Genomic DNA, 26,368 nt, shown 5'->3' with positions numbered 1-26,368 from the left:
GGATTGAGTTATTTCGGTAAATACATTCAACCAACCCCAATCCTTTTACCAATTAACATCGTAGAAGATTTCACAAAACCTTTTTACCAAAAACCTATTATCTATTGGTATCCAATCTCAATCTAATATTGATTGAATGTCTAAGCACTTAGTCCGACACTCTCCTGAGTCTACTCTTCCATAATTGTTCGGAATCCACAAACCATTCCGCCCGATGGTCAGAATTTCTTTGAATATGTCCTTGTATTCATTCGAGACTGGAAACCTTTGCCCCCAGACGTTGTGGAGGTAGAAATGATCACCCTACCCCTCATGAAAAAGTTGAAATCTTATCTTTGTTGATGTTTTTACTAGTACTCCTATTGGTCTCCGCACTGGTGTATTGGCTATACTACCTTATAGGGAACCCCTCTCCCTTTTTAATTAGAGGTGGTTATAAATTTAAGGAAAATACTTTCATCTAATTGTCAATATAATCAAATCATTATCGGGTGTCTATTTTGATCATGTGAGACATTGGATTATGCCAAAATTTTCTGAATAAGTGGGGCTCCTAACCCCCTTGTTTATATGTCAAGTTAGTTGCAGCTTAAATGAAGTTCACCATGTGGCACAACACAACATTGAAAAAAATGGTTAGAGATCCCTGTCCGCTTGTACGGCTTTTGTGCCAACACACAGGCCAATGGAATAATGCGCAAAAGAATCTCCAACACATGAAAAAATGGGCAATGTGGTCTTTCATGCCCACCTAGATAGGATTCTTTTTCCCTTAAAAAAATTAGATGTATGTAATTCTTTTTTTTTGGTGCAAAATCAGAAGTATAAGATACATGCTAATGAGTAATGAATATATGAGAAGATAAATAATCAAATTTGGGTCTGAAATTTCAGATGCAATATTTCACGTGATGAATTTAAATATTGTGATTCATAGTCATGACTGTTGACCCAAAAGAAAAGTCAAACTCACGACCGTTGACCCGTCAAAGGTACGTGTTGAACCAGCCTTCCTTCAAAGAAGTCAGTTGAATCGCTGATGGGGGTTGGGATTTGAAAATAGTTTGAACTTTGAAAAATTGTTAGGCACGGTTTCTGTTTTTTTTTTTTTTTTTTTTTGGTAAGGGAGGCACGGTTTCTTGAGAACGCTAAATATAGTTGTTGGGGTTATCTGTTACTATCAAACTAACCATGGGTATCATTCAGCCACCTCACCCGTACCTCAGGTAGCCATGGCCCACGGAACAAATCAACAATGTACGAACGATGATGAATGAAGGTTGAAGATCAATGGTTTGTAATCAACTGGGCTGAACCAGCCATCGAATCATTGGTGGGGCCGGTTCTAGTTTGAGTTTTGGTCCAACCCTGTATTATGTATTGGTTTAATTGACTTTTAAGAAGATTTAGTAAGACAAAGCATGAAAACCCCTTAACCTGCCTTGTTTTATATTTAAGATCCAACAGTAAACCCCACTTACATGTGATCACATCTAATCCGTGCAACAGATCTATTGTAAAAAAAGAGAGCTGGAGATATCTGTTAACACATAGAGCCTTTGGATCCGTGAAGCTACACCCGGGGTGTTGAAAGAAGTATGGTTTTGCAGTAGAAACCAATCAAAACTGGTGAATCAAACGAAAATTTTGATGAGTTATCTTAGAGTTCAGACTATGAGATGTCTTGCTCCAATTGAAGTTAGTTAAACCTTTATCCACTAGGATTGGGTTGCTTTGGGTTTGAGTTCTCCAATTCAGTTATTAAAATCGACAACACTGAGTTGGGTTGTAGTTGTTGAAAACATGCTTGATTAATTTTTTCTATTTTTGTTTTTTTCGGTCTCAAGATTGAAATGATATTTTTGCTACAAGGGAAATAAAAAGAAGGGAGGTGAATCAAATCAATACTAACAATTTTTTTTTTTTTTGTAATTATTAATTCACATGATGGTATATAGATCCAAAACATTCTCAATTTAGTTATTCAATTTCACTTTACTTAGTGATCAAATTCTTTTGATTTTTATAAAAATAAATAAATTTTACATTTAAATAAATATACCAAATATATTGAGAATTTTAGATACCTTACAATATCATAATCATAAAACTTTTCTTTTTCTTTACAAAAGTGATTTTTTTTTTTTTTAATCTCTTACCACTACCCTCCCCTCCCCCTTCCCCAACAGAAAAAAAAAGAAAAAAAAATCCATTAATTAATGCTAGCATGCCTCAACCTTACCAAAACTAGGGGTGTCAAACCCTAGACCAAACCGGTCAAACTAGATGGATCTAATCCGTATTAGCCCAAATTGAACTGAAGCTTATTGGGTAGGCTTTGAATTGGGGTATTTGTGAAATTGAACCCAAACCGGACCACATCGAAATAAGTTGAACTTAAAAAAAAGGATATAAAACCTAGGGTAAAAAAAAAAATATATATATATATATATATATATTTCCATAATTGTTTACATAGTAAACTGAATCTAGATCGAACCCAATAGCTAAGGCTGTGTTTGGTAGTCATTTTTTCCATAAACAACGTTTCATGTTAAAAACAGAATTTTTAGTTTGTGGCAAATTTCTGTTTTTAAAACAGAAAAATGATGTTTGGTAAATCTGTTTCATAATAGGAAAACACTATTTTATAAAATCCACACGATTTGGTCCTATTGAAACGAAATCAAAATGTCGGAACATGAATTCCATGTCTTGTCATTTCACATTTCTAACATTCTTTTTTCCTTTTCGTTCTAAAATGCCAAAAAATATCAAATTGACACTAAACGCTTTATTCTATTTTTTTGTTCTCATAGAACAGAAAAAACATCAGAAATATTATTCGAATGACTACCAAACGCAGCCTAACTAATAAGAGAAATCGAACCAAAACCAATTCTTCCTTTATTGGTTTGATTTTAGATGCACACATTCTCACACTATAATCGATAAAATCGAATTAAAATAAAATAAAATCGAAAAAACAAATTGAAACCCCTAAGCCAAAACCCAATTTTTTTACTAATCTTTTTTTTTTCTAAACAAATCCTAGTTTCCTTGGATAACCAAAATACTACAAATCCAAGTTTCTACACAATTCCTCTAAAGGCTTAAAACCAGAGTTCCAACTAGAGTATACCTAACCTAAGCATCCAGAGCAAATTTTAGGGATTCCTTCTCCTTGCAGGAAGGGTGAACCTCACCAATGAGGTTTTGAGAGGATCCGTAAATCCATACCATCAAGCTATTCTTAGCCATTTAACCCTAAAACCATATTCTAAATTTCTAATTCCTCCTCAGTCCTCCGGTCTTTCCCACTTTCTATTCTCCAAAAAAAAAAAAAACCACCCCTGCATCTTTACTTTCTGTTTTTCTTACTTTTAGTATTTGGTGTCACATTATTTCTCTTTCAGATACGTATAGAGTACAGAAGAAGAAGGTTTAGAGAGAGAAAATAATAAAGAGAAACTTTTGAATAACACAAGCTCCATAAGACCATAACTTCTCTGAGAGATCGAACGTCGAGGCTTGAGAGGAGGAGGAAGAGGAAGAAATCATCGAAAAAGTCCGTCAAATTCTTCGTTTTTAATTTCTGTAATTCAATCAATTTTTTCTTTTTTTTTTTTGGGTTTAGTTAATCTCTGTACTTTGGACGATGAGATTTAATTCTTAGTGTTCCTTCTCTGTTTTCTGCATGGCTGAACAAGTTTTCTTTTGATTCTGTTATGGAAATGGAAACTGAAAATCTTTCGGGTCTCTTTTATTGTTCCAATGTTGAGAGTTTTCTCTTTTCTTTTTAAAATTTCAACCGAGTATCGTTCGCTGTGAACGAGTTGTTATTTATTTTTCTGTTTTAGTTTGAAGATTTTGGGGTCTGTTGTGGTTTATTTTCTGTGGAGATGGATTTTTTCTTTTCTTCCCTTTACTATGGGGAGAAGTGCTCTGAAAGGGTATCTGCTTGTTTCTATGATTGTCTTCTGTTCTGGCTATTGTGCTGATCGCTATGTAGATGTAATTTGAGAATATTTGATTGTTTATCTGTTTTCTCCATCATAACTCTTTTTGTAGATAGTTATCTACTTGCTCTGGTACCGCTTTCAAATTATATGCTGTGTATCTCTTATCTTCTTTTAAGCATTGAATTCATGAGCTGATTTATAATTATCTTTTCCTCTTGTTGTTTCTATAATCTTCCATTCATATCTGAGCATGTCTTGATTAATAGTGAGAGTAACATCTCTTTTGTTCTCTTACTTGATTAACTGTTTAGATATTTCAAAACTATTACAAAGGGTTTTTTTTTTTAATCTAATTTGTGATTCTTGGTTTGACAGGGTTGCAAATCTGTGTTCATTCAATGATGAGATTCAAGAAAGGAAGTAAAGTGGAGGTACTGAGCAGGAAGGAGGTGTCTTCAGGTGCATGGCATTGTGCCGAAATACTCTCTGGGAATGGGCACAATTATGATGTTAAGTATAGTAGGTCTCCAGGCACCACCAATGAGGTAGCTTTGGAAAGAGTGTCCAGGAAAGACATTAGGCCTTGTCCACCCTTAGTGGAAGGTGCAGACGGTTGGGTGCCTGGTGGCCTTGTTGAGGTTTTTGAAAACAATTCTTGGAAAATCGCTACAATTTCAGATGTTGTGGATGGAAATTATTTTTTTGTTAGATTCCTTGGATCTCCAAGGAAATTCAGAGTCCACAAATCTGATCTTAGGGTGCGGCAGTCTTGGCAAGATAACAAATGGGTTGTGGTTGGACAAGTAAGCACATTATTTATTGAAATTAATTTTTTCTAAGCGATATATCTGTATATACAAAGTGTATGGATTGTGTCAAGGCTCTTTCTTTTGTTTTGTTTGGTTGCCTAAGGACTCTTTTATTTAAACTCTAGCTGAGAAGCTAATTACAATGAAAGCACTGACTGAAGAGTAAAGTTGTTGAAAAAAAGGACACTATACTATGATTTAGATTCATTTCTCTATTACAGTCTTACATCCACAAGTCAATAGGCCCATCAATGTTCCGATGTTTTCAAAACCTGTAGTGTATGAATTGATTATTATATTGGTGTAAAATCTTAAGGTTCCATAAGATTTCGTCACGCATGATTTATATTTTCTTTGAGATTTATATTTTTCGGTATCCATGTAGATTTATTTTGACTTCCTAAGGTTTGGAGTGTTTCAGTATCATTTATTCAGTAGTGCGCACTGATTGATAATGATAGTTAAGCTTGTTACGATTGCTTTCATAGTAAGCCTTTAGCATCCTGCTGTATCTTTTACGTATTGAAAAATATCTGCAGTAGAACTCGTGAAAATGGCTAAGTAATGTCTTGTGGGTTCTTCTCATATTTAAATTGATTGATTATTTTCCTGTTTATGCATCAGGGTTCTGTGCGTTGTGAAGATGGGAAATCTAACAAATTATCAACTTCAAGTTTTTATGAGAAGCCAAACCACCAGGTGCTGCAAAAAAGTGCAAAGACAAAATTTTATGTGGAAGATGGTCCTTTACCTGTTGAGAACAACTGTTTGCTGGAGTCTGATGTGGCTCCCTCAAGAACGCTGAAGCGAGGCTCACCTAATTGTTCATTTCATGTTGAGGCACTTACTGGTGCTAGCCGCAAATTGAGGTTGATTGAGAAAGATAACAGACATCAAAGAGTGATTACAAACCATCCATCCCCATTACTTGAAAAGGTAGATGCTGTTGCATACCCACGGGAAGTGCTGGGTGAAAAATACATGTATTCTTCTTTTAACAACAGAACAACCAGATTTTCTGAAATGGATATGGACGCTGGAACACAAAATGGTGATACCGGGTGTTTTCTTGCAAGAAGCTTAGAACCTAATGGTGTGGAGAGGTGTGCTTGCTCTGTTGGTAGTTGTAGCATTGGTAGCAACAATCTCTATGAATTGCCTTCGTGTTCTTTAACAGAACCTAGTCAAGATAGAGATAGTCCATTTGATGATGCCAAATCTTTTTGTCGGTTGGGATCTGAGGAAAGATGTCCCCTTCCTACGAAAGAGAAGTTGGCAGTAGAAATCCATAAGTTAGAGTTGCATGCCTACCATCGCACCATAGAGGCATTATTTGCTTCTGGGCCCTTGAGTTGGGAACAAGAGACAATGGTGACAAATCTCCGTCTTTCACTCCACATCTCAAATGATGAACATTTGAGGGAGCTAAGAAACTTAGTATCGTCTGAAGCAAACTTGGCTATTGGTTGATGGGAAAACAGTGTCCTAGTTTGATCTTCTTTTAGTTTTTGCTTTTGTATTTCCTTTTTACCTTGGAACAGGATCTTTTCCTCTTTGCTTTTGGTTTTAGGTCACAACATTGTAAGAAGTAGAATGTGTTTTTATATTTTGTAGCTCCTACTTGAAAATTCAATCTGTAATGATCTAGATAGTGTAATCAGAGCGACTTTTGAAATACCTGTACCTTAAACTCCTTTAAAGAAATGGAATATCCTGTATTCATGGTTTCTAGTCTCATCATGGTGTTCACTCTTTTTTTGGTTTTGGATCCTTGTGTGCTTATACTGTGTATGCTTTTCCTAATAAATAAGTTGGCTATATTTTCAGTTTTTAAGAAAGGGAGACTTAAATCATTGTGAATTAAAGTGTACAACTTTATTTGCAGACAGTAGAATACTCTCTTGGGCATCTAGTTGTATTTTTTTTGGGGGATTGGTGGGAGGGGGGGGGGGTGTGTGTTAAGGCTTTGGATGTGAATAAAATGAGGATAAATTGTCAAGTAACTCCCGTTCGTGCTACATCCTAAAGGTTTAACATGATCTTTGGAGAAAATGCAAGGCTTTTGCAGAAAATGAAAGTATGAAAGAGTTTGAGGGCATTTAGCTGTCCCAGGATAATCAAGCTGTAGTGCTGAATTTTTGCACATGTCGAATTCTCCTAGGGGCCATTGTTTAGAGAAATGGTAAAGGTTAGAACTGCCAGGCAAATGCCCGGGTTCGAGTCTTGACGGCAGACACTTTGCCCAAAAATGCCAAAGTTTTGGACAGACTTCAAACTTGCCCCTCCCAGGACCCTGCATAGGCAGGACCAGCACTGGGTTATGGCCCTTTATTTGTTGTACTTTCATGTTTCCATTTATCTTTCATTCCAGATAGGCTGGCTCATTTGATTTTCAAACAGTGTTGTTTACATGAGAACATCAAATGCAATATTGCATGAGAGATTTATATTCATGGATCTGCAGATGAATTTTTGAACTCTTTGATAAGGGTTACAAATTCCTGCTTATGAATTTCTCTCTCTACCCCCCCCCCCAAGGTCGTCTTTTCTAAAATTTTGGTGGAGTTTATGACATCTAATTTTGAAACGCAGTAAATGGCATCTATTTCATGCTCTCTATTTCCAATTATTTTTGCTGCTGTCTTCTTGTTCAAATAGTTTGATTTCCTTCGTAACCATTTGGTATCGTGAGAAGTTCCATATTGAGGGTGTTATTGATGCTTCCTCTGCATTTTCCAGGGCCAAAGTTGGAGGCTTGTACAACTTGCTTCCAAAATTCTAAAGATGACTGTGGGGTCTTGCCACCTTTCTCCAGGTGTAGACAATGGGGAATATCTGCATCCAATTCCTTACAATAAGAGAACTAATGACGAGCTATTTGTGCCATTAACTATTTTAATTCGTTGGGTCCTAACGTTGTGTGCTGTGCTGAAGGAAGTCATATTACATTACTTTTAGAAGTGGCTATTGAATGTCCTAATATGTTGATGCATGAGAGGTGTTATTTTGAATGTGTGGATGCATGAGAGGTGTTATTTTGAAACCTTTTAACTCAGCTACTCCACATCATTACATTCTTTTGCTTGCTGGCATAAGTTTCTTCTGTATATGTTGCATAGATGTTATGAACGTAGCCTAAGATTCAGTCTTTGAATGATGGATAAATCTTTCCCTTATTATACTTGAACTTCTCTTAACTCTGGAATCTGGAGTGCAAAAGATCTAGGTAAACTTGTGATGAGAATTCTACAAGTTTAAAGTTGGAATTGATGAAAAAAAATTACCAGTGACAGCTAAAAGAAGGGGAAAAATTGAATGCTACATAAACCTAGAGGCCTCTAGGATGGAGCAAAACTGTTGTCAGGAAAAAATGAGTGGTCTGGTTCTACTCTTAAAATGATTTAGAAATTCAGAAAAATTCAGAGTTAAGGGGTCACCAATTCCTTTCAAGAGAAATCAAGGGCTCTGAGCATAAAGATATGTGTCTTGTTTGCATATACATATTGAGATAGGATAAATAATGCCACCATCAAAATCTCTCTTTAAAGAGATAGTGATCATAATGCATATGGCTTCCCTATAGATTTTTCGTTGCTGTCCCATGAGATGCTGGAGTTTTTAACACAGACAAAAGCTTGTTGTGTAGGGACAGGGGTCTGAATAGCATTTGTGTCACACTCTAGCTATGTAGGCATTAGATGGGAATGATGCCATGATAACATGATGAGAATCTGGCCTCTACAGTTGTACTTGGAATGAAAGATCTGTTTGTAACAACGAAGTGGTTAAAAATTGAATAGCATCAGTGCAGGATCTTGGCAGTATGCTTTGAATGACGTGTAAATTCGAGAGGACTCTCAAGCTTTTTGTGATGATTGATGAAGCTTTATAGTTGAGAAAAATGACTATCGATAAAGAGGCCTAGAATGTACTTGATTATCTTGGGGCCTGGACTTGTAAATTGATTTTCCAAGTATTTGTTGAAATCTTTCCGCTTATGATGTATAACTTGACAAGGCATATGTGGGTGAAACTGTAATGGTTGTCTTTAACACCAATTGCAACTCTACTCAATTTCTATCTATTAGAAGCGAAGTTCTTACCCAACGCATAAACAACTACAACTCAGCCTTATACCAACTAAATGGGGTCGGCTACATGGATCCTTGCCCTCAAATCAAGCTCTATTTGAGGCCATATTTGATACAAGGCTCAAGCTATGCATGTCTTACCTCACCACTTCTCCTAGGGTCATTTTAGGTTTGGCCTCTGGCTCTTTTAGTTCTTTCAATCTGAATCTAGTGACTTCTCCATACTAGAGCATCCAAAGGCCTCTGTTGAACATGACCATGCTACCTCAAATGAATTTATTGTAGTTTATCATGAATTAGAGATATTCCCAAATCAGCTCTAATATGATTATTCCTTACTTTATCCTTCTTAGTTTTGCCACACATCCATCTCAACATCCTCATCTCTACTACACTGAATTTATCTACATGATGCTTATTATCTACCCAACATTTTGCACCAAACATTATAGCTAGTCGTATGATTATCGTATATAACTTTCCTTTAAGTTTTAAAGGAATACGTTGATCACACAATACGCCGGATGCACCTCTCCATTTCATCCATCCTATTCCACCACCCTTAATAATGGAAATATTTGAACTGCGTAGGTTTGAACAGAAGATGGAGAAGTTGCCTAGTTTTTTAATAGTTTAATCAAGAAAATCTGGATATCCTCTTGGGAGAATGAAAACTGGGCTTTTGAAGATTCAAGACATGAATACTATTAGAAATGGAGTGACTCAAGCCTGTTTTGGCCTCTGCAAGTCATTAGGGTTTTGGTTGGTTCTGCTTCATTGAATTGTGATCATATATATTCTGACTCTGACCTTCAAATGATAGAAAGACAATGCTACCAAGTTGCTGTATATGAGGATTCACTTGTTGGATGGGGGAAAAAACTTTCATATGATAAAAAGGTAATGCTGCCAAGTAGCTGTATGTAAGGATTTACTTGTATGGAAAAATATGCTTCATTTATGAAAAATGGGCAAGTTCTTGTGCATATTGTTTCCTTTTACCTCTATGATCTTTTGCACTCACAGTCTTTGGTGAATATTGAAATTTTGGCCTTTTGCTTTTACATTTAACAAGCTTCAACTTCTTATGTCTGTAAATAAGGAGAGCATATGAATAGAAATGGGACAATCATTAGCATGGTAGTGAAGAAAATTGAGAACAATATTCGAATGAGGCATGCCTACAGAAACAGAGTAATATACTGAAAGCATTGGATCTGCACTGCTTCAGATTCATTGATTACTTTTGTGAAGCATTCTATGTCATAGGTTCTGATTGGTTTCTAGTGAAATTGGAAGAAGTGACAGAAAGGTGAAGTTATTTTTCAGAGAGATGTGGTTTTTGTCTCCAAGAAAGTATCCCCAAAGGAAAGAGATTTCCTGGGATGTAGTCCCATTTTCCAAAATATACTGTTATTACTGATGAAAACAATAAAGGTTGGCGTTTCTCATTGTTACAAAACTAACTTATTGTCAACTATACAAATACTCAACAATACATTGAAATTCCCAATGGACAGTGATGTTATCTTCAACTTCACTTTCTGACACCTTACTTGCAACCAGACAGTTCCATTGAGTTCAACTTAGATATAGGTTTCTTGAGAAATGGACATAATATATTTTATATATTTCTTCACTTTGGACTAATTGGAAATGGATTACTGCATCTTGTAGTTTTTTTTTGGGTTCCATTTATTTCATTTTTTATTTTTTTGTGGGGGGGGTGGGTGGGGGGTGTTCTTCCTCTCCCAAACACCCCTCACCACGTTGATATAAGGACTATGTGAAAAATGAGGACAGGAGGAATTGCATATTTCTTCGGAAAATGTACAATATGATAACCATTAGCTTGATAACTATAGGTCTCATATCCTCTCATTGTTCTTGGACATAAGCTGCAATGAGGATGAGGTATTCACAGAGGAAAGGAAGAGTTGTACCTTCTCCCCCTGATGCAGATGCACACCCATGGACCAATCCAAACTCATCTAGGTATCGAGATAGAGATGAATCAGATCCAATATGGTTCTTTGACTTGTAGGATCTTTTAGTATTTTATTTTTATTTTCATGCAATCTTTTATTTTTGGTAGCTTAAGTAAGAGATATTAGGATTTAGTTTCCAAATTAGAGTAGGTTTCCTTTAATGTTGGTTTTCTTTTCTATTTAAATACATGTAATGGGACAAGTAGAGATCAGATTGAAGAATGAAACTATGAGTTGAATATTGTGGTGTGTGTCTGCGAGCTGTGGGTATGTGTTTTCCCCCTCCCCCCCCCCCCCCCTTCTTTATGCGATTCCTCCCTCTCCTCTGCAATTTCTTCCCTACCCCTACTGGCCCTACATCAAGTGGTATCGGAGTTGATGCAAATGCACATCCATGGACCAATCTAAACTCATCTGGGTATCCAGATAGAGATGAATCGGATCCAATATTGGTCTTTGACTAGTAGGATCTTTTAATATTTTATTTCTATTTTCCTGCAATCTTTTATTTTTGGTAGCTTAAGTAAAAGAGATATTAGGATTTAGTTTCTAAATTAGAGTAGCTCATTCGTGATTCAAATGGTAGAATTGCTTACTCCTTTGCTATCTATATCGGAATCGCATCAAATTATAAGGCTGAGGTTACTGATCTAATTCATGGAATCAAGATCTCCGAATAGCTGGGCAATGAATGCCTTTGGATTGAATCGGACTCGGTGGCTGTAACTAAGGCAGGTTATTCCAATTCCTCTGCCTGGTACACTCGGCAGGATTGGCGTTATCTCTCTCCCTAACTCTCCTCCATTCAGTGGAAATTATCGCACTGTTACAAAGAAGCAAATCCAGTAGCGGATTATCTAGCTAAAATGGTGGCTTGGAGTGGGGTTTTGAAGATCTCTCCAGTTCTTCCTCTCTCAATCCAAGATGAGATTAGGATGGATGCTGATAACCGTCCTAGATTTCGATTTCATTAGCTTTTGTTGGAGTCGTGGATCTCCTCCCCCACTGATGGCCATGCTGCAGGTAGGGGAGGGATCTCGGATTTTTAATCCCTCCATTTTTTTGTTAGTTTCTGGTAATCTCTTTTGATCCAGCTTGTTTAGCAAAAAAGAGTAGGTTTCCTTTAATGTTGGTTTTCGTTTCTATTTAAATACATGTGACTACCGGACAGGTAGAGATCAGATTGAAGAATAAAGCTATGAGTTGAATATTGTGGTATGTGCCTGCTGGCTGTGCGTGTGTGATTCTCATCCCCCCCCCCCTTCTTTGTGCGATTCCTCCCTCTCCCTTGCAATTTCTACCCTACTGGCCCTCCATCACCCCCTCATTGTTGTCCTGTGTCATCCTAAGGCCTAGTGGAATTGCTCTCAACTTATCTGGACCTGTATTAAATTGTCCTCATGTACCTAAGCCACCTGTAAGTGCTGCAGCTGAGATGCATAAAAGTCCTCTAATCCTTGATGTTGGGATCTCCAAGAGAACAGTCATCAAAATTAAGCTTGAGAGAAGGTCGATAATTTGGTAATTTATCCTCAAATGTCCTCTAGGAATCTGCTTCCTTCCTTCATGAGACACTTGGGAGGGAGGGAGGGAGGGAGGGAGGGAGGGAAATAATGTAAGTTGTGGTTGTAATGAATTATTTAGAAATATTAGGAATTTTGATTACGGATTCTAGTTTCAGAAATAAATATAGGGGACATATCAGCTTCGAAATATATGAATTGACCAATCAGTCCAAAAATTGATATATCCCTTTTCTTTGAAAAGGTATAGTAGTCAACAACTATTCTTAATCCATTATTTACATTTTTTGAATTTTGATGATCCTACATGATTTTTGTAATTACTAAACTAGTTGCTTGATATTTGTACACAGCAGGGGTGCTACTATACCATTGGGGAAGTGCAGAATAAGTAGCTCTTGGACTTTGTGTAAATGAGTCAAACAGTTGTGTAAAATCAACACTTACCAGGGTTCATGAGGTCAACCTGAAGGAGGTTTTAGAGGAAGTTTTGAGTCCTCATTTCAGAATGAGTTGCAGGAAACCCATAATTATTGATGGCACATCTCTGTATGGATCCAAACAACTTGTGCTAGTCATTTCCATTCTCTTTACCTACCTTAGAGCTACCTATTTTGAACCATTTGGTACTGTCATCTTTGTATATCTCAATTTTGTGCCTCCAGTGACAATACACGGGAGTTTTATTATTATTATTATTATATGGGAGAGGGATAGGTATGCCGCCGGTATACCGCAGGCTAGTGGACAGCACCAATGGGGGCACTGGATGAGGCATCATTTAGGAGGGGTAGGGGTCAATTCCAAAAGGGAGAAGAGAGAGATAGACACAATAGTGCTAGCTTACGGTATACCAGCAATACCCAACCTTTTCCCTTATTATATATATATATATATATATGTATTTTCTTTTACAAGTTGATTTGATTCTGATCAAGTGAAAACATTCTTCTTGCATGGAGAATTATGTCTGTGGAAGTTGAGCCTCCTTGCACATGGAAGCATGTTGAAGAGATGACAGGTTAGCATGAGGGTTCAGTGGTCAGCAGAAGACTTGGCAAGGAATATCGTGAAAATTTGTGAGAAGATATGCCTTAAAGTATCACCTTTGCTAAGCAGGGCTTGTTCGGTTGTAAAGAGACATTGCCATTGGTATGAGATTTTCTGCGAGTGCAACAAAGTTTTGTTTTATTCTCTTTTCCCCTTCCTTCCTTCCATATTTCAGAAAACCAACGATGAGGTAAGAAACTATTCCCCTCTTTCTATTTGACCTCTTTTTTATATCAAGCAATCATGCTCCATGCTTCGGTCTTCATGTCTAATAATATGAGAAGTGATGCTGCAACATTACCATACTGTTTGATAGTGTAACTTTGTACTAAATCTTATCTATTGTGTTATTATTTATTATCATTTTTTTTTAATCTTTCTTCTGTTTTTTATCTTGATTTTATATTTTGCTTGTAATACATTCATGCAACTATGTACTTGAATGCTCAGAATTTCTGTAACCTCGAGGAAGTGCATTGGATATTGGCTATTCTAGCTTGATTGGCCTAAGTTATTTAGAATTTTTTTTTTTTTGGGTAAAAAGGTTATTTAGAGTTGGTTTACACATAAGCAGTACTATGGTATGTGTGGCGATGGATTTGCTTGCGAAGAATTGGACTGAATCAGATGTATAGGTGGGGGGTCCAACAAATAAATGGTTGAGGAATAGTGTCCATGTTAGGGGGGGGGGGAAACATTTGACTTGCAGATTGACCTTTTCAATCAATCACTAGGGCCTATGGGGCTGGGTTGGCTCATCTCCAGTACAATGTTTTCCTGATAGTTGAATCATCTGACTTATGATGGTAGAAGGGTAGTAATTTTGGGTTACCCTGGTCCCTGAACCCTGCATGAAAACCTAATGTCTGGGCTAGGTCTGTTATGGGCCTTTCTTGGGCTTCACATTAAGCCTGGCCTGTCCATATTAAGCCCAAAAATTGGGGATACATGTACTTTATCCATATCAATATAATGTTATTTGTATACAAATTTTCAATAGCTATCTTATTAACTATACTAAATAATGAGCTGCACTTTAATATTAGAATCAATCCTTTAACTTGTGAAATCTACTAGTTTTTATACAACAACAACAACAACAACAACTCAGCCTGATGGGGACATCAAGACGTACAGCCGAAGGAAGAAGAAGACCCAACCTTCTTTGTAGTTGGAGGATTAGAAGGAGGAAGAAGAAGAAAGAAGAAAAAAAAAGAAAAGGAAGGCTCGATCCAGCCTTCCCAGCGCTGGATCGAGTCCTCTCCTTCCTTTCTTTGCCAAGATTGTGTGGCCCCCACCAAATCTGATATGTTAGTAGTTTTATTTCCTAGGATTTTTTTTATTTAGGTCATTGAGTTAAGTAGGAAACTAAATAACATTCCTATTTGTTTTTTTAGGAAACTTCTTTATTTCTGAGATTATGTTCCTAGATTAGCCTTTTCTTTTTTAGTAATTATCCTATTATTTATGTAAGGCCATTGGCCACAATGAGAATAATGAATGAAGAATACTGAAAGAAAAAGAACACCCCAACCCCCACGATTTCTCTCTTGCTGCCCTCTCCCTTTTCTCGCCTCTCACTCTCGTCCCTCCTCTCTTTCTCGATATTCTCTATCATCTTGTCTCTCTCTTTCACTCTCTCTGTCCCTCTCGGTTACTACTTACTGCTGCTGGCTGTACTTGCTGTCCGTGAGTTGCTGAGAGCCCCAACATCATTCACTAAGCTACATCGACGATACTAAGGATCTCTATACAACCGGCTGGACTTTTCTTTATCAACCAAAAGTGGACTGCATCTCTTTATTGTGGAGGACCTTGGTCTCTTCTTTTCTCCTCAGACCAGGAGAGCAACAAGGTAAGTAATTAAACTAAACCCCCCCACCTCCATTAATCCCTATTATATGTTGCAGCCCATTAACATTGAAACCAACCTTTGCCCTTTTGTTTATGCCTATTTTTTACCCATTGTTTTAAGATGTTTCGTTACTGTTATATTCCCAGAACCCTTGCTGATTTTCTATTTTAGTTGGCTGCTAGAGGACATTGATTGTTTGCATATCTTATTTGGGTGTCTGGATTGATTTGTGCTGAACCTAACATTTGTATGACGTTTGTTCCCTTCCCCATGTCCCCACTTGAAGCTTAAGTAAGAGTTTATGTGTTTTTCCGCCTAGATTATTATTGCTTTTTGCTACTTTGTTTATTAGTCTCATTCTATTTTGCATGCTTAATCTTGTTTGCTGAGTTTCTTTTTCTTCTATCTACCCAAATCCCTTGAATTAACCCTGCCTAGTTAGTTAATCTTGTAGGAAATCTAGTCACCTAGGAACTCCCTACATCATCGTGGTATCAGAGCATGATTTTGTCTAGGCTTAGGGTAATTAGGTACTGCTGTCCCTTGTTCACATGTCTTACCTTTTAAGGTCTAGTCTCCGTCACCATCTGTCCGTAGTCGAGTCTGAGCTAAGAGAACGATGCCATAGATTAGAGGACACCCTTTTCTTTCTTAAGTTGGCGGGACCAAATAGCATTGGACGCTATTCCCTCCAAAAGCACATACTTGAGAGGGAAATTTTTTACCTCAAGATTGAAAGGGCTAACTACTTGTCTCAATTAGAGATTCTGAGTAGACCTTGAGTCTTTGGTGACAACCGTACCTTGGTTGCCCATTTCCTTATGTCCACTCGTAGTGGTAGAGCATACCAGGATATGTCTGACCCCCTTAGCACCTTCACCCAATCTAAGCAACTGGCTGAATTCATGAAAGTAGTTCAAGCCATACAAGAGACACAAGCTGTCCATCTCCAAGCCCCTTACCAATAAGTTGGCTGCCCTCGAGACAAGTGCCCAAAATCCTGATGGACGGTAAGGCCGTAACACAACTGACACTGAACTTAGGGGCAGAGGACCTAACCCTGAGGAAGTAAACGAAAATAACCAGACTGATGGTTATGACCAGATAGGGGATAACTTCCAAGGCCTAAGGCGTGGTAGGGATCAGGGTAGGGGTCGAGGCCCACCGCTAAGACGCCAAACCCAATATGGAGATGATGAGGGTTATGAGCATCATGATAAGGGCTTTGATGTCAGACGGATGATTAAGGTAGATGCCCCTACCTACGATGGTCAGATTGATGCTAGGATCCTTCTGGATTGGATCAAGCAGATGGATAGGTACTTCGATTTCTACGATATGCCAGAGGAAGTCCGCTACCGATTTGCTAAGTTCAAGCTTATTGGAGCTGCCCAAGACTTCTGGACAGACCTAGAGTACCAGGAGGACCATCTAGGACTTGAGCCAATCACCACCTGGGTAGAAATGCAAGAGCGGCTCAAGAGGGAAAATTTTCCCCTCACTTATAGGCTCCAGTTGAATGAAATGAATACCCTGAAGCAAGGGAAGTTGACTGTGACCGAATACATGAGTAAGTTCAATGAATTGAAAATTAGAAGCCGTATTCGGGAGGATGTTGAGCAGACACTATCCAGATTCTTTACTGGGCTTAACTCCGAAATTCAGTCTCGTATGGCACCCCACCTGGTGCGAGACATTCCACAGGCCTTCAGGATAGCCCTTGAGGTGAAATCCTCCATGAGAACTTATTCTCAGAGGAAGAGCTTCCAAGCTGGGGAGTCCCAATTTAGAAAACCACCCCAAGGTTCAACTGTATTCCCAAAACCCCCTGCTGCACCACAACATCAATTTGATAACAAGGGTAAAGGAATTTAGGGAGAAGCACCCAAGAGTAGTGGGCAACAACAGTGCGTTAAGTGTCGTGGGTTTGGTCACTTCTCCAGAGAGTGTCCCAATAGGAATCCTTATGTAGGAGAGCAGACCCCTGAAGAAAGTGACCAAGAGGGTTTTCAGGACCATGAGTATGAGGACCATAGACCAGATGAGACCATATCTGATGAGGACACCGAGGAGGCCGGTGACCTCAAGCTCGACATTGTGCGTTGCATGGTCTCACAACCTAAGAGTAGTGATGATTGGCGACGAACTAATATTTTCATCACTTACACATGTCATCAGGGCAAAAACTGCCGCATCGCCATAGACAGCAGGAGTTGCATGAATGTGGTCACCAAGAGCGTTGTTGCTCGAATGGGCCTCAAACCTGAACCCCACCCCAAGCCTTACAATGTTGCCTGGGTTGATCAGTCCACCATTCCCGTTAATCTAAGGTGTTTAGTTCCCCTACACTTTGCAGGATATGAGGATCGAGTGTGGTGTGATGTCCTAGAGATGGATGTTGCCCACATCATTCTAGGTAGACCCTGGTTATATGACCGGGATGTCACCAATTACGGGATGTTTAACACCTATATCTTTGAGTTCAAAGGGAAGAAGATCAGACTGACCCCCAGTGCCCCTAGGGAAGTTAGGGTTCCAGAACACAAGGGAAGTACATCCAAACACACCCCCACCAAAACACTCAACATTTTAAATCAACAACAATTTGAAGGAGAGTGTCATGAGTCAGGGGTGATTTATGCTCTAGTTGCCGTACAGAGTAATACCGATAGGTCACGCTTATTCACTGAGACTCCTAGAGAAGTACAACCCTCGTTGAGGAAATTCGAGAGGTTTTTCCCTGAGGAACTACCTGATGAGTTACTGCCTATGCGTGACATCCAGCACGCTATTGACTTAGTTCCAGGATCCTCTCTCCCGAACTTACCCCATTACCGAATGAATCCCAAAGAACACGCCGAACTCAAACGACAAGTGGATGAACTGTTGCAGAAAGGATTCATTAGGGAAAGCCTTAGCCCGTGTGCTGTACCTGCCTTGCTCACGCCAAAGAAAGATGGCACCTGGTGTATGTGTGTTGATAGTAGGGCCATCAATAAGATCACCATCAAGTATAGGTTCCTTATCCCTAGGCTTGATGACATATTGGATATGATGGCCAACTCTTCGATCTTTTCGAAGATTGATCTCAAGAGTGGGTACCACCAGATTAGGGTTAGGCTTGGAGATGAGTGGAAGACAACCTTCAAGACGAAGGATGGCCTCTTTGAGTGGTTAGTCATGCCTTTTGGCTTGTCAAATACACCTAGCACCTTCATGAGGATAATGAATCAAGTGCTACAACCATTCATTGGCAAGTTCCTTGTGGTTTACTTTGATGACATCCTCATCTATAGTAAGACCTCGTCTTCCCACTTGGATCACTTACAGAAGATTTTTCATGTGCTCTTACAAGAGAAACTCTATGTCAACCTCAAGAAGTGCACCTTCATGAGTGATCAAGTCATCTTCCTGGGATTTGTTATGTCAGCTCAGGGAGTATCTGCTGACCCTAAGAAAGTGAGAGCGATTGTAGAGTGGCCTGAGCCAACTAACATTCATGAGGTACGAAGCTTTCATGGTTTAGCCACTTTCTACAGAAGATTCATCTATCGGTTTAGTTCTATTATGTCTCCTATCACCGATTGCATGAAAAAAAAAAGGAGTCTCAATGGATTAAGAGTGCTACGAAGGCCTTTAATGAGATTAAAAAGCTTATAACTGAAGCTCCAGTCCTGTGCCTCCCAAATTTCTCTAAGGTCTTCGAAGTGAATTGTGATGCATCTGGTATTGGGATAGGTGGTGTCCTAGGACAAGAGGGCCACCCTATTGCCTATTTTAGTGAGAAGCTTAATGAAGCTAGGCAATGATATTCCACATACGATAAGGAATTCTATGCGGTTGTCCAATCACTGCGCTATTGGCGACTACCTTTTACCGCAAGAATTCGTGCTATTCTTTGACCACCAAGCTCTGAGATACCTGAGTGCCCAAAAGAAACTTAACCAGAGGCATGCCAAGTGGGTTGAGTTTCTCCAAGAGTACACTTTTGTACTCAAGCACAGACTTGGTGTGGAGAATACTGCTGCAGATGCACTGAGCTTGGTGAACATGTTCCTCATTCGCGCCAATGCTAGGAGTCGGGCTAGTGTGCTACTCCAGGCAATGAGTGTAGAGGTTGTAGGGTTTGAGCGAGTCAAGGACCAATACCCCACCTGTCCTGATTTTAATGAGTCGTTCACTTCCTTGAATGAAGGCAACTCAGTCAACCGCTCGGACTACCTGCTTAGGGAGGGCTTTCTTTTTAAAGGAAACAAGTTATGCATTCCCAGGACGTCACTCCGAGATTTCCTGATCTGGGAATTGCATGCTGGGGGAGTCGCTGGCCACTTCGGTCACGATAAGACCATCACCCTCATTGAGGACCGATTCTCTTGGCTAGGACTGAAGAGGGATGTTGTTAGAGTTGTGAGTCAGTGCAGGACATGCCAGGCCACCAAACAACAAAAGCAAAACACGGGTTTGTACACTCCCCTACCCGTTCCCCATTCCCCTTAGCACGGACTTCGTGCTTGGCGTACCAAGAACTTCGAGACGCCATGATTCTGTTTATGTGGTTGTGGACCGTTTCTCGAAGATGACCCATTTCATCCTATGCTTTAAGACCTCTGATGCATCCATAGTAGCCAAACTTTTCTTTAATGAGGTTGTCAAGTACCATGGGTTGCCCCTCACCATAGTGTCCGATAGGAATGTTAAGTTCACTAGTCATTTTTGGAGGACCCTATGGCAGATGATGGGCACGAAGCTCCGTTTCTCCTCCGCTTTCCACCCTCAGATCGATGGCCAGACCGAGGTTGTCAATAGGAGCTTAGGGAATTTATTGCGTTGCCTTATAGGAGAACACCTTACCAGTTGGGATCAAGTCCTTAGCCAGGCTGAGTTTGCATATAATAGTTCTAAGAACCGTACCATTGGTCTGTCCCCCTTTGAGATCTGTTTAGGATACCAGCCCTGGGCACCCATAGACCTTATCCCAGTTGTGTCTAGTTCCAGGACCTCCCAGTCAGCCGATCTTTTGCTCAGCATATATATGATTAGCATGCAGGTATAAGAAGACAGATAACACTGAGCAATGAACAATACAAATCGAAGGCAGATGTGCACAGAAGGCTACAAGAGTTTCAACAGGGCGATATGGTGATAGTAAGAATCAAGCCACAACGTTTTGTTAGGGGAAAAGCGAGCAAGCTACATGCTTGTAGCACAGGTCCGTTCAAGGTACTCAAGAGGATAGGTGCCAATGCATATGTTCTTGATCTGCCAGCTAGCATGGAGATCAGTAATATTTTCAATGTTGAAGACCTAGTCCCATACCATGGTACCTCTACCTTTACCCCTTTCTATCCTGATGACCTTGAAGACTTCCCCTTCAGCATTGATGAGACTTCTGAGTCAAGCCAACCACTTCCCCCCACCTCATTACCACCTGTGCCTAAGGTCACCAGAAGAACTGAAGAAGTTGAGGAAATCCTTGATGAGAGGATTGTGTCCACACACACTGGAGGTTCTAGAGAGTTTTTGGTCAAGTGGCGTGGACGTCCGGAAATTGTCAACACATGGATCACAATGCAAGAAGTCCAACAACTCAACCCAAGCCTACTTGAGTATTATATGAGCTTTATTTCACCTGAAGTGAATTCTTCCAAGCCGGGGAGAGTTGATAGGGACATCAAGACGTACAGCCGAAGGAAGAAGAAGACCCAACCTTCTTTGTGGTTGGAGGATTAGAAGGAGGAAGAAGAAGAAAGAAGAAAAAAAAAGAAGGCTCGATCCAGCCTTCCCAGTGCTGGATCGAGTCCTCTCCTTCCTTTCTTTGCCAAGATTGTGTGGCCCCCACCAAATCTGATATGTTAGTAGTTTTATTTCCTAGGATTTTTTTTATTTAAGTCATTGAGTTAAGTAAGAAACTAAATAACACTCCTATTTGTTTTTTTAGGAAACTTCTTTATTTATGAGATTATGTTCCTAGATTAGCCTTTTCTTTTTTAGTAATTATCCTATTATTTATGTAAGGCCATTGGCCACAATGAGAATAATGAATGAAGAATACTGAAAGAAAAAGAACACCCCAACCCCCACGATTTCTCTCTTGCTACCCTCTCCCTTTTCTCGCCTCTCACTCTCGTCCCTCCTCTCTTTCTCGATATTCTCTCTCATCTTGTCTCTCTCTTTCATTCTCTCTGTCCCTCTCGGTTACTAGTTACTGCTGCTGGCTGTACTTGCTGTCCGTGAGTTGCTGAGAGCCCCAACATCATTCACTAAGCTACATCGACAATACTAAGGATCTCTATACAACCAGCTGGACTTTTCTTTATGAACCAAAAGTGGACTGCATCTCTTTATTGTGGAGGACCTTGGTCTCTTCTTTTCTCCTCAGACCAGGACAGCAGCAAGGTAAATAATTAAACTAAACCCCCTCTCCTCCATTAATCCCTATTATATGTTGCAGCCTTTGCCCTTTTGTTTATGCCTATTTTTTACCCATTGTTTTAAGACGTTTCGTCACTGTTATATCCCTAGAACCCTTGCTGATTTTCTATTTTAGTTGGCTGCTAGAGGACATTGATTGTTTGCATATCTTATTTGGGTGTCTGGATTGATTTGTGCTGAACCTAACATTCGTATGACATTTGTTCCCTTCCCCATGTCCCCACTTGAAGCTTAAGTAAGAGTTTATGTGTTTTTTTCGCCTAGATTATTATTGCTTTTTGCTACTTTGTTTATTAGTCTCATTCTATTTTGCATGTTTTGCTGAGTTTCTTTTTGTCCTATCTATCCAAGTCCCTTGAATTAACCCTGCCTAGTTAGTTAATCTTGTAGGAAATCTGGTCACCTAGGAACTCCCTACATCACAGCCTTGTCCCGACTAAATAGGGTCAGCCAAATCTACTAGCTTGTATATCTCCTACAAATATTTGTTATTCTATGAGTTGAAATTTTTTTTTGTTTCAGTCACTATGTCAGTTTATTTCTGAGCGTATAATGCTTTAATGGGATGGCATCGAAGTATATTGCAGTTTTCACCTAATAGATGTCTGTAGTTAGTCTGACAGTATCTTCTGGCCCCAAAAATCTACATCTTTTTATCCTGTTTATTTGGATTTTGCCAAATCCTTACGTCTTTGTTGCCTTCCAACGTGTGCACTCATTTGCACAGCATTGAATACCATAGGTAGTAGGGCAACCGACTGGTGATCTTGCCCTTCACATGTTGTAAATTTCATTCATTTCAATTTAAAAAACATGCAAGGGTAGAAATCCAATCTCTCCCTCTGACTGGTGGTCTTGCCCAGTTAACCTGCAAATTTTCAGGTTCCTCAGGTGCTGGCTAGGTTCCTGGTTTGGTCAAAACCGGTGATTAAACTGGGAAGAAGAATATGTCTGGTTTGACCACCCCCCCATTCTGTACGAAGAGGAACATGATATCTCTCTTTAGTTGAATTGCGTGCAATTACAAAATTGCAAATTCCATGAGCGTGATCTTAACTGAATATTAGATAGAACCTTACTGCTTGGAAAACCATAAGTTACTGTTCTTCATGAATATTGTTGTGAGTAATGCTCAATCATACATTACTTGAGTGTATCCCAAAAAGGAAATTCATATGATACTTGAAAGTTACCTGCCTCCATGCTTCCCCCATCATCAGTTATCCACACGGTTTCTATATGATGTGTCCTATTACTTTTTCATATACTTAGCAACTGCTCAACGCTGCCCAAGGAGCTATTTAACCAAGACATGTTGATGTAGGGGGGGTTCCTAGATGACTAGGTCTCCTACAAGATTAACTAACTAGGTAGGTCAACTCAAGGGGCTTAGGTAAATAAGACCAAAGAATCTCAGCAAACACGATTAAGCATGCAAAATAAAGCGAGACTAATAAACAAAGTAGCCAAAAGCAATATTAATCTAGACGGAAAAACACATAAATTCTTACTCAAGTTTCAAGTGGGGACATGGGGAAGGGAACAAACGACATATGAATATTAGGTTCAGCACAAATCCATCTAGACACCCAAATTAGATATGCAACAATCGATAAAATAGGCACAAACAAAGGGCAAAGGCAGACTTCAACGTCAATGGGTTGCATTGAACTTGTCAAATGCACCTAGCACTTTCATGAGGGTAATGAATCAAGTGCTTCAACCATTCATTGGCAAGTTCCTAATGGTTTACTTTGATGACATCCTCATCTATAGTAAGACCCCGTCTTCCCACTTGGATCACTTACAGAAGGTCTTTCATGTGCTCTCACAAGAGAAATTCTTTGTCAACCTCAAGAAGTGCACCTTCATGAGTGATCAAGTCATCTTCCTGGGATTTGTTGTGTCAGCTCAGGGAGTATCTGCTGACCTGGAGAAGGTGAGGGCGATTGTAGAGTGACCTGAGCCAACTAACATTTATGAGGTACGAAGCTTCCATGGTTTAGCCACTTTCTACAGAAGGTTCATCTACCGGTTTAGTTCCATTATGTCTCCTATCACCGATTGCATGAAAAAGGAGTTTCAATGGACTAAGAGTGCTACGAAGGCCTTTAATGAGATTAAAAAGCTTATGACTGAAGCTCCAGTCCTACGCCTCCCAGATTTCTCTAAGGTTTTCGAAGTTAACTGTGATGCATCTGGTATTGGGATAGGTGGTGTCCTAGGACAAAAGGGCCACCCTGTTGCCTATTTTAGTGAGAAGCTTAATGAAGTTAGGCAACGATATTCTACATACGACAAGGAATTCTATGCGGTTGTCCAATCATTGCGCTATTGGCGACATTACCTTTAACCGCAAGAATTCGTACTATTCTCTGACCACCAAGCTTTGAGGTACCTTAGTGCCTAAAAGAAACTCAATCAGAGGCATGCCAAGTGGGTTGAGTTCCTCCAAGAGTACACTTTTGTACTCAAGCACAAGCCTGGTGTCGAGAATACTGCTGCAGATGCACTGAGCCGGGTGAACATGTTTCTCAGTCTCACCAATGCTAGGAGTTGGGCTAGTGTGCTACTCCAAGCAATGAGTGTAGAGGTTTTAGGGTTCGAGAGAGTCAAAGACCAATACCCCACCTGTCTTGATTTTAATGAGCCGTTCACTTCCTTGAGTGAAGGCAAACCAGTCAACCGCTCGGACTACCTACTTAGGGAGGGCTTTCTTTTTAAAGAAAGCAAGTTGTGCATTCCCAGGACTTCACTCTGAGATTTCTTGATCTGGGAATTGCATGCTGGGGGAGTCGTTGGCCACTTTGGTCGCGATAAGACCATCACCCTCGTTGAGGACCGATTCTCTTGGCCAGGACTGAAGAGGGATGTTGCTAGAGTTGTGGGTCAGTGCAGGACATGCCAGACCGCCAAGCAACAAAAGCAAAACACGGGTTTGTACACTCCCCTAACCGTTCCCCACTCCCCTTGGCAGGACCTTAGCATGGACTTTGTGCTTGGTCTACCAAGAACTTCGAGAGGCCACGATTTTGTTTATGTGGTTGTTGACCGCTTCTCGAAGATGGCCCATTTTATCCTATGCTCTAAGACTTCCGATGCATCTATGGTAGCCAAACTTTTCTTTAGTGAGGTTGTCAAGTACCATGGGTTACCCCTCACCATAGTGTCCGATAGGGATGTTAAGTTCACTAGTCATTTTTGGAGGACCCTATGGCGGATGATGGGAACGAAACTCTGTTTCTCCTCAGCTTTCCACCCTTAGACCGATGGTCAAACCGAGGTTGTCAATAGGAGCTTAGGGAATTTATTGCGTTGCCTTATAGGAGAACACCTTACCAGTTGGGATCGAGTCCTTAGCCGGGCCGAGTTTGCATATAACAGTTCTAAGAACCGTACCACTGGTCTGTCCCCCTTTGAGATCTGTTCAGGATACCAGCCTCGGGCACCCATAGACCTTCTCCTAGTCGTGTCTAGTTCTAGGACCTCCCAGTCAGCGGAATCTTTTGCTCAACATATACATGATTTGCATGCAGGTATAAGGAGACAGATAGCACTGAGCAATGAGCAATACAAATCGAAGGCAGATGTGCACAGAAGGCTACAAGAGTTTCAAGAGGGTGATATGGTGATGGAAAGAATCAAGCCACAACGTTTTGTTAGGGGAAAAGCGAGCAAGCTACATGCTCGTAGCACAGGTCCGTTCAAGGTACTCAAGAGGATAGGTGCCAATGCATATGTTCTTGATCTTCCAGCTAGCATGGAGATCAACAATATTTTCAATGTTGAAGACCTAGTCCCATACCATGGTACCTCTACCTTCACCTCTTTTTGTCCTGATGACCTTAAAGACTTCCCTTTAAACATTGATGAGACTTCTGAGCCAAGTCAACCACTTCCCCCCACCTCGTTACCACCTGTGCCTAAGGTCACGAGGAGAACTGAAGAAATTGAGGAAATCCTTGATGAGAGGATTGTGTCCACACACACTGGAGGTTCTAGAGAGTTCTTGGTCAAGTGGCATGGACGTTCGGAAATTGACAACACCTGGATCACAATGCAAGAAGTCCAACAACTCAACCCAGACCTATTTGAGTATTACATGAGCATTAATTCACCAGAGGTGAATTCTTCCAAGCCGGGGAGAGTTGATGGGGACATCAAAGTGTACAGGCGCAAGAAGAAGAAGAAGCAGCCATCTTTGTGGCTGGAAGGATAGAAAGAAGTAGATCTTGTGGGGCCCAAGCTCGATCCAGATTTTTAGAAGATCTTGGAAGATGTTGTGGACCCCACCAAATCTTATTTGGTCCCAAGATCGATCCAGATTTTTAGAAGATCTTGGAAGATTTTGTGGACCCCACCAAATCTTATTTGATTCTAGTACTTTGCTTTAAATCTAGTGATATTTGATTGTCTTATATAATTAGGAAACGAGGATTTCTTTATTAATCTATTAGGTAGTTTTTATTTCATGCAATTGAGTTTCTAAGTATCTTTTTATTTTTGGAAGTTTACTCTCTTTAAGTGTAAGGCCATTGGCCATTGTTCATGCTCAATTAATGAAGAATATTGAAAACAAGAATAAGCCCCCAAACCCCTCACGGTTCTCTCTCTCTCTCGTTCTCTCATCTTTGTCTCTCGCCTCTTTCCTCCCTTAC

General features: G+C 39.8%; 1 protein-coding gene across 4 annotated transcripts in view; it reads left to right on the top strand.

The window, feature by feature from the left end:
• The first annotated feature begins 3,145 nt into the window (after positions 1-3,145).
• Positions 3,146-26,368, top strand: part of LOC122073434 — a 30,930-nt gene continuing 7,707 nt past the window's right edge. The window contains exons 1-4 of one of the 4 annotated variants that reach the window (XM_042638020.1): positions 3,147-3,568; positions 4,338-4,765; positions 5,396-5,707; positions 7,511-8,878. In XM_042638020.1, coding sequence (XP_042493954.1) covers positions 4,361-4,765; positions 5,396-5,707; positions 7,511-7,729 — 936 coding nt within the window. In that variant the 5' untranslated portion in view covers positions 3,147-3,568; positions 4,338-4,360 and the 3' untranslated portion in view covers positions 7,730-8,878. Of the gene's footprint in view, positions 3,569-3,683; positions 3,954-4,337; positions 4,766-5,395; positions 6,509-7,510; positions 8,879-26,368 lie in introns of those variants that run through there. The other 3 variants (XM_042638021.1, XM_042638018.1, XM_042638019.1) reach the window with 3 other exon arrangements.

Source organism: Macadamia integrifolia, chromosome 3 (genome assembly GCF_013358625.1).
Source record: "Macadamia integrifolia cultivar HAES 741 chromosome 3, SCU_Mint_v3, whole genome shotgun sequence".
NCBI classification, from domain to species: Eukaryota; Viridiplantae; Streptophyta; class Magnoliopsida; order Proteales; family Proteaceae; genus Macadamia; species Macadamia integrifolia.
Note: the sequence above shows the minus strand (reverse complement) of the source record. Positions and strands in the feature narration are given on the sequence as shown.